Source organism: Aplysia californica, unplaced genomic scaffold (genome assembly GCF_000002075.1).
Source record: "Aplysia californica isolate F4 #8 unplaced genomic scaffold, AplCal3.0 scaffold00048, whole genome shotgun sequence".
Classification (NCBI taxonomy): domain Eukaryota; kingdom Metazoa; phylum Mollusca; class Gastropoda; order Aplysiida; family Aplysiidae; genus Aplysia; species Aplysia californica.
This window is the reverse complement of record NW_004797318.1, coordinates 674,196-683,333: the sequence shown is the minus strand read 5'-3', so window position 1 is coordinate 683,333 and position 9,138 is coordinate 674,196. Positions and strand designations below refer to the sequence as shown.

Below are 9,138 nucleotides of genomic sequence, written 5' to 3'. Positions count from 1 at the left end.
GAGAGAGAGAGAGAGGGAGTGAGAGAGATTTCAAGATGATTTTATTGATTCTAAAGGCCCTTGGTCCACATATTCGCACATAACAGAACATGACTGGGCAAATACATAAATCGGTGCTGCACATCTGATAAACAAATATAATGAGTGAGGGAACACTATAGGAGAAAAAATAAAAGAGAAAAAGAGAAGGAGAGAAAAAGAGAATGAGAGAGAAAGAGAGAGAGAGAAAGAGAGAGAAAGAGAGAGAGAGAAAGAGAGAGAAAGAGAGAGAGAGAGAGAGAGAGAGAGAGAGAGAGAGAGAGAGAGAGAGAGAGCAACAATTAATTTAGTTTGCGGGGTCGGAGGCAGGTGAGGGGTGTGGTGTGAGGTGGGAAGGGTAGGGGAGAGAATAACAATGGAACTCGAGGACGCAGTCACAGTAGCCGTGTAATAGTTATTGGTGTCCGCAGATATGTAAACAGTTGTCCAAGTCTGCAATCGTTTGACTTGCAGAAAATAGCCCCCCCCTGTGTCAATATACCAGGGCGTGAAAGTCCTAAAATAGCTCAGCTGACGACAATGTGACGTAACTGACATGTCCAGTAATGTGATCAGGGAAACAATCCCCCGTGCCAGTTTGAAATACGATCTGTGCCAGGCGTCTGCAGATTGTCGTTGCCCTAGAATTACAAAGTTCTATCTGCTCAGTATCTAGTTTTGAGAAAATAGACGTAGAAATTTTCGAGTTTCACTACTACATATGTCAAGCTTTTTCGAATGCAATTTTTTGAATATCTTGACAACGACTCCGAATAATCTTACAATTTTGATAGAGCAGAACTCAAAACGGCCAAAAAGTGTCAGATAGAAATGTGTAATTCTAAGGTAGCATTGCGCCAACTGCCAGCATGGTTGTGTAGTGACGTTTTTGTAACTGCAGACTTTAACCAGAGAGTTTACAATAATACTATTACTGTAAACCCTCTCTGCTTTAACATGCTGAAACTCAGAGAGAAACCCGCAAGCTGTGGCAAAAATTCACAGGTGGAGAAATGAAGCTCATTTAAAGTCTACAAACGTGGTAAATTCTTCTCTGCCAGAAATGGTCTCAATTACCGTAGCAGATGTTCCAAGTTGTTTTTAATATACATTTTGTTTCGTCTATTTCACTTTGGAAATAATATTCTCTGTGGATGCATTGGCCATCGTAACACATTGTCGGAAGAACTTTTGTTTTTATTTTTATAACTGCTGATACAAAAAAGTTGGAGCTGGCATGACGTTATCTCAGTTAGTAAAATGCTGGATTATAATGGAGATGGACTAGGTCGGATTCCCCAAAAGGGCCTTCTTGAAATTGTCTTGTCTAGGGAGTTTTCAAGGCTCTCTATTATTTTTGTTTGGTCCAATTTGAGATGGACCTTATATTCGGAGGACGACTGGCCCACCAAGAAAACCTTGAAGCTTCGAAAGCGGCCTTAACAACTTAAATTACCATAATTAATTATATTTTAATATATCAGGGATACGCATGTCTTTAATACCCGAGGCCAAAATGGTTATATAAAGTATTATTTGGTCTCTTTTAAGCACTAGGGGGCTATCCCGAAAAATGCTGTTTTGTGAAAATCGAAGTTTAAGTTTTTGCCCCTTGTTCAGTTTCTCAGAGAGACAAGGAGAGTTTTCTCTATAACCAAACAAATATGCACACCAATGAAACTAAACTTCTCCTATAGGTAGGGCAATACCCACTTTTGGTGTAGATCAATATTTCTGGAAACCCCCCAAAAACTGGGTGAGTCCGCTTGTCTTTAAAAAGGACCATTTATAACCTCTTTCCTCGCGACTTTGCGAATAAAATTTTCCGTGGACAAGGCGAAAGGTTAATCTTGAAAATTCTTCAGCGTGCAAAGATTATATTTATATATTTTTTAAAAGCACAAACTGCCAGGAGTCTTTGATAACCGACAGTGTTGTTTTTTTTGGTGTTTTTTTCTTTCAGAATTCATTATTGTTTAAAAAAACCCCGCAAACATTGTACGACGCACGCTTGAGCTGAGCTGAATTTCAAAGTGTTAATGCGGGTTCAGTGAGGAGAAATAAGACAGTTTTAGTGTTAACTCACCACGGAGTCCCGACGACTTGGCCTTGATTCCGAAGCATTTCTTTCAGATCTCATTCAGTTTGTTTTGGGGAAGTATCTGAAGAACTTGATTTGTCGAGGGGAAATTGGACGTTTGAATCCAACATTAGTCCGATTTTTGTTTTTCTTCCTATGTAATGGCTTGAGACTAAAGGCTTTGTCATCATCATCATCATCGTCATCATCATCATCATCATCATCATCATCATCATCATCATCATCATCATCATCAATAACAAGAACAAGAACAACAAAAACAACAAGAACAAGAACAACAACAAGAACAACAACAACACACCAATGAGGAATAGAACCAATTATGATAGCAGCAATAATCACGACTCCTTTTGGCTCACGAATTGTCAACACTAATAAAATATTTTGGTTAATCGTTTGAAAAAGTGAATAAAGCTTTGCACTCCTGGAGTAACCAGGATGCCCGAATGTTCTGTGCTTATAAACAGTTCGAATTATATTCTCGGTAAGAACATAATTTCATTAATTTAATTGTTTAGTTCTTAAGGGAAAATTGAGGGAAAGCGAGGCATGGGTAAGCCCAGAACAGCATACTTAGGGAACCTAAACAAATGGGCAACAGGGAAAGATCAGGGAAATGTAGCTTTCTTGAGAGCATCCGAGCAAAGGAATGAATGGTGAACCATGATCGCCGATGTCTGTCGCAGATCTGGAGCTGGATGATGATGATGATGAGTTCTTAAGGTTATTTGTCTTCACTAAGAGCCAAAGAGGTGGACATCTCTGTTTATACCTACCTATTTTTGGTGAGAAAATTCTTGCTGCAAGCGTGCGTAGATACGATCCTCTCTTGATTTTTGTGAAATTCCAAAACGACTTTGTCTTCTATTAGTAATCTGATATTAGATAATGCACCGCCGTCCCCTCCCTCCAAACCCCAAATGTCTGAGGCCACGTTTTGTTGAAAATGTCGTGGAGGGAGCACTATGTGCAGTTATTGACGGTTTTCTACTGTGGCCTTCTTTTGAGAGAGACAGAAAGAAAGAGATAGATAGATAGATAGATAGATAGATAGATAGATAGATAGATAGATAGATAGATAGATAGATAGATAGATAGATAGATAGATAGATAGACAGATAGTTAGATAGATAGATAGATGGATAGATAGATAGATAGATAGATAGATAGATAGATAGATAGATAGATAGATAGATAGATAGATAGATAGATAGAGAGAGAGAGAGAGAGAGAGAGAGAGAGAAAGAGAGAGAGAGAGAGGGAGAGAGAGAGAGAGAGAGAGAGAGAGACAGAGAGAGAGAGAGAGTGACGGGGGGGGGGGGGTTGTTAAAAGATTGAGGTACAAAGGGGAGAAATTGAAATGTAATAATCTTTTTTGTCTTTAATTTCCTTTTGGCATATTCTTTTTAAATACCAATTAATGCTCTGTGGTAATCAATATTGATTTTACCTTGTTGTTCTGCTAAGAGAGCGCAATAAGAGATCATTGTGTCTACTTAACACGGCTTCTCTTTATTGCCTGACAGTAAAGATTACATGAAAAACTTCTTAAATGGAGAACCCAACTATTCAATTAATCTTTTCTATATTTATCGACACTGCCTACAAAGTTGTAAGAGATTTCTTGTATGGGGCTCTTGACCAATTAATTAATCGTTCCTATTTCTATCAATGCGAGCTGTGAGGCCAGTTTTAGTAAATTAGTAAAGACGTTTGGCTAATACTTAACCCCCCCCCCCCCCCCACACACACACACAACAGAGCTTTTGTTTACGAGCATAGCATCGAGAACTACATTTATAGTTATAGCTTCAGTGTCGTGTTTGGGTCTCGGCCAGATTGTAAGTGGTATAATCGCAAGGTGAAAGCTTTCAGAGTCTTTGTTGTGTGTCAATGTTCGTCAGTGGCGGCAGTATTTGACCATTAGCTGACCCCTGAAGGATTAGTCAAACCTCAAGTAGATGCCTTACTGTTAGTTGATGTGTTATCTTGGCTCAAGAAAAAGAGAAATACTATCTTTTATATTTGTTCGAATTCTACAGTCATCTTGTCCTACTATGATATGTTGGCCCTCAATGGTATAACGAATCAGTTTAAAAAAAAATTAATTTACAGGTCATGCTACTTCGGTGCCAAGGGAAATATTCTTTTTAAAAAGTATTTTGGTTTTATTTTGTATTTTGGGGGATTTTTATTCTGTCTACATTTAGTCACTATCAAGTCATTCAGACACCCAACACCGACGTATGTGGTGTAGCAGTTAGGCACTTCACTGTCGCACCGATGAGATCCGAGTTCGATTCTCATGTGGGGAGAATTTGCATCGAGTGTCTCAGTCTTTCTGCTGGGGTTTTATGTCCCTCTCAACCTAGGTTACCCTTGACAGGTTGGGTCAAACCCCACGTCCGCAAATGTTCTGTAATGTGTCCATGAGAGCGTACAAACACCTACATTGAAATAAAAAAATACCTAAACTTTTCTAAATATTGTTTTTGCTTTTTCTTTCTTTTCAGGCTTGAGACTGCAGGAGATCCAAGAGACATCAAGAAAAAGGAACAAGACACCTCCAACATAAGAAAAGAGAATATCGTAAAACTCTTAAGCACACATTACAAAAAATGGCACGACGTTCCTTTTAGCGTGATCCATTAGTTAGAAAGCTGATCATCCTCAAGAAAGAAAGACTTCGCTATGTACGCACGCGCAAAACATGTTTTGCAGTCAGAACACATTATGACCTGGTCACTTTTCTAAATCTAAATTCAATATTCAAGCATTCTCTAAAGCCTAAGGATCGAGCATTTTCAAAAGAATCGATCAATTTCATAAAGTACAATTTGTTTTGGGGAAACATTTTATATCGTGTTGAATAATTAGAGCGACCAGTAAGCCTTCAAAGATGTGGTAAAAACTGTGAAATGACGCATAGGTGGAGCAGCATGTAGCTATGTGCATTAAAGGGAACAATTACTCAAACATATGGTAAACGTACAGACTTCCTTGTAAGGATAAGTCAAGGTTATAAAGGAAAATGTCCAGCAGAGTGGACAACTCTCAGGAGAAGGAGAGCGGGCGAGAGGAGAAGTCGAACAAAAAGTCGAGTAAAGATGAAAAGAAGAAGTTTATGAAACAAGTCGAGGAATTCAAGCTCTGGAATGACCAGGAGACTTTTCAGGTAAGACTTTTAACTCTTACAAGTCGTAGGCTTTTCCCATACTTTATAGTTTTAATGAGAGTTTTACGGCACTTACAACACAATAAGGTCATATAAGTGCTGAAGATTATAGGTGTTGCACAAACACAAAAAGGAGGAGGAGAGGTCAGGACGATAGATGTTTTATAGAAGGGAAGGAATGAACCACACCAGAGGACCTGCCAACCACCTGCCTTACTTGCTTTATATATATATTTCATATTTCAAACTAACCTTGCTGCTATATATATATATATATATATATATATATGTAGCAGCAAGGTTAGTTTGAAATATGAAAACGTTTGCATTTTCAGCATAATACAAAATAGGTTTTAAGCCAGAATAAAGTATTACCGGCTAAAGTTGTAAGAAAAACATTGGAGATTTGAAACAATAAGAAGATAAAGTAAAAATATAGACAAGCAGACATTTTGACAAGTGAAGAAAACAAGAAAACAAATAAATGCAGCAGTAGATAATAATCAGTAGATGTACCGACTTCTAAGAGTTTAAAAGAACTTCTAGAGAATGTGCTCTATCTGCCAACATGCCTAATATAGAAGGCTAATTGATAGAACTAATTCGCTGCATTTAGTTTCATAGGGATTTTTACTTGTCTTGACCTATATTTTTTCTTTCGCTGTATCTTCTTTCACTGCCATCTATCAAAAGAACTAAAGAAAACTGAAACTCTTAGTATTAGCGGCATCTTACGGCTGTTTATAGTAGTAACAAAACTGCTAAACTCAAGCAAATCGACCATATTAATTCATAACTAAACAACCCAAAAGCGACAAATAAAACAAAAACAAAATAGAACAATCACATAACGACAACAAATTAGCCGTTTTCAGTCGTAGGTGGCGATCAATAACAACGATTCCTCTTTGCACTCTTTCCTTTAAATTCTTTTTTAGGGAGGGAGGTGATCTTGATGTTTGTTGTTTTGGTATTTTTAGCTCTTTTGTTTTAATTAAAGATCTCCAGCCTTCTTTTTGGAGGTTGTGAGACCTCAGTACTTGTCATTCGTGGTGCAAAACTCAAGTGTTCTGAAAACTGCCTGGGGATATTAATAATACTTTCTTGAAAGTATTACTGATCTTTTCCATTTGGAGATTAGGGTCTCAGAGTTTTCATTCATTCATAATCCAATAATATCAATTATTTCGACAGCTAGAAATGGTGGACTTTATATATAACTGTAAGACGTACACGTATTTTCAATGTATTAGTCTCGAAATTGTCGTCAGCATTTCAGTGTGTTCTGTGAAGAAGACAAAAATCTTAAATTTAAATTTATTCTGCAGGATAAAGAGTACGAACGACGGAGGTTGGAGAAAGGGAAATGGAAAGACCTTCTGAAGTCAGATCAGCGCCTGCAGCGTTGCAAAAAATGCTACTTACCCTCAGTCATTGCCATAGTTGCAGGGGTTTCCCTTATCCTCTGTAGCAGCCTGAATGGGATAGCCGACAATAGCATCTTCAGCGAACATCGGCGAATTTTCCAGGCCGTAGGTGGGGCAGTGAGCTGCCTGGGCCTGATTGGCCTCATGATGACGGCCGCATACACGTACAGGAGGGAAGATTTTGTCAGAAAGAGATACGGTTTCCCTTCCTTGTTCGAGGCGTCTCGCAACGGCACTACCTCTTCTTCGTGGATCAACGAAAGCTTTCTGATACAGAACGAATTCGTGGACGTGCGCTCAAATGGGAGTGCCTCTATCGCCGGGAAATCTGTGTCGCGCATGACGTCCATCGAGTCAGCAGAATCTTCGGTGGATTTTCTCGGTGAGAGCTTCTCTTCCACAGGCACGGCGGTTGCATGGGTGAATAAACATTCGGTGAGGTTCCAGAGAACATCATCTCTTCACCGGCGACAGAACAGTGACACAGCTCTCAACAACTCCTTGGCTATCTCAAGAATCTACTCCTGGGAACAGGAAGCCAAGCGCGATACAGCCAACTCGGAGCGCGCAGAAATTCACACCACTGGACCTGGGTATGACCCGTGTTCATCTCAGGACCGCTCAATTACCTCTTCGTCATCTGGCTACCAGAGCAATGTTTCGTCACCCGATGCCTTGACCACTCAGCCTATATTCCTGGAAGAAAATTCTACCACTCTGGTAAAGGATAAGGATGTGGAGGGAAAGGATTTTGGAACTAACATCAAGTCCTGCATCGTCTCCTCTGACACCAGTAAAGACGTAAATCTTCCTCTGATTGCCGAGAAAGGGAATAACACTGGGCGAAGCGTGAAATTCAAGGCGTAAAAGACATTAGTCATCAAGCAGTCACCTAAAATTTCCACATCAAAATAGTGGATAGTGGCAGTTACAACTCTTCCAGACACTCATCACTGCGACTTCGTTGGTTGTAGGTATCAAATAATCTTTCATCGTTAAGTCATGACAATGTCTTTTTTAGACGATAATTTGTTTTGGCATCGTAACAGTATAGACTGTTTGAAACTGAGCGAGAACGTTCGGGCTCGGCCAGCTGATGCTCACTAAAAGGACAGGCTTGAGCGTATCTTGTCAATAGCAAAAGAGTTGCCGATCCCTGCCGGTAGAAGAATGCAGTGTTGCTGTTGGTATTATCTCTCGTGTTATGATGTTAACATTCTAATTCAATTGGTGCTATAATTTGCAATTCAGTTTCACACGTTAACTTCTGTCTTGTTTTTTGAGTGCATTATTCCTATGGTTTTGAAGCGATTACAACTTCATCTGAATTAACAATCATCTACTTAAATTCTGCGATTTGGCAAAGTATGATTATTAATTCATATAGTTCAAGTATGGAGCTCTTTAATTTTTTTAAAATTATGTCCCTACAGTTCCCTAAATTTTGCCCCGGATACCGTTGACTTCTACGAGTCGTCATTGGTAAAAACAATTCGTCGGCATTCTTTTCAACTGATCTAAGCCTAGCAAGACATTTTTAAAGGAGAGAACAAAAATTGTTTAATTCCTTTAACCTACATTATATATTTGTTGTTGGTTTTTTTTGTGCAACAATTAGAATTTAGATTTTAACAAATAAATATTTATCGAGAAGATGCAACCGAATTCACAAATTAAACACTGCTAAAAATAAAATAAAAATTGGGCTTAGTATATATCTGAACAGCAGCTAGCCAACAAATTCCGTCTTTCTGTGCGATGCTATACGCCTGCCTGCATTATCACAGGCTCCTCTTTTCAAAACAAGGTGTGTGTTGCTAGGGCTGATTCATGCTGCATCGAGGAATAAAAGACACGCTTCTCTGACTGTCTGCTCAGACAATAAAACCCCTTTAGCTTCTTCACATCTGTTGGGTTCGTCGTAAAGTTATTCTAAATATTGTTTTCATTTATACATTTCTTCTACAAAGGCAAATACATCAACATGTTCTCTTTGTACAATGACTATGTTTATGAAATTTCAGCTCACATTGAGAAAAAGGAAAGAAAGTAGATTTTATATTTGTGTATACATACAAAAGCTAAGAATGCCATCTAAGGTTGTACTTCATTGATTTTAAGAAATATTCCCAGTTCTTAACTTTGAATTGTTTACTTTCCTGTTTGTGAAAAGGTCAGCTTATGATTTGTCGATGCTTTGATTTCTTCTGTTTCCTTTTTTTTCATAATGATCTGATTTGTGTATAGAATTCCAAAAGAGGATCATGTTGATACTCTGTGAAACAATGTATTTGTATACTATGGAACTAATAATATTTTCCGTGATATAATCAAACGCTTCTGTGCCTAACGAAATTACAACTTCAAACACATGTAAGGAAGTCCTAAATAAAAAAACATCAACAACCAGACTATAG

The 9,138-nt window shown here is 38.4% G+C and overlaps 1 protein-coding gene across 1 annotated transcript in view; it reads left to right on the top strand.

Moving 5' to 3' along the window:
• Positions 1–8,770, top strand: part of LOC101852453 — a 16,475-nt gene extending 7,705 nt beyond the window's left edge. The window contains exons 2-3 of the mRNA XM_005092544.3: positions 4,633–5,294; positions 6,623–8,770. Of these exons, the coding sequence (XP_005092601.1) occupies positions 5,151–5,294; positions 6,623–7,588 (1,110 nt within the window). The 5' untranslated portion in view covers positions 4,633–5,150 and the 3' untranslated portion in view covers positions 7,589–8,770. The remainder of the gene's footprint in view (positions 1–4,632; positions 5,295–6,622) is intronic.
• The last annotated feature ends 368 nt before the right edge of the window (positions 8,771–9,138 follow it).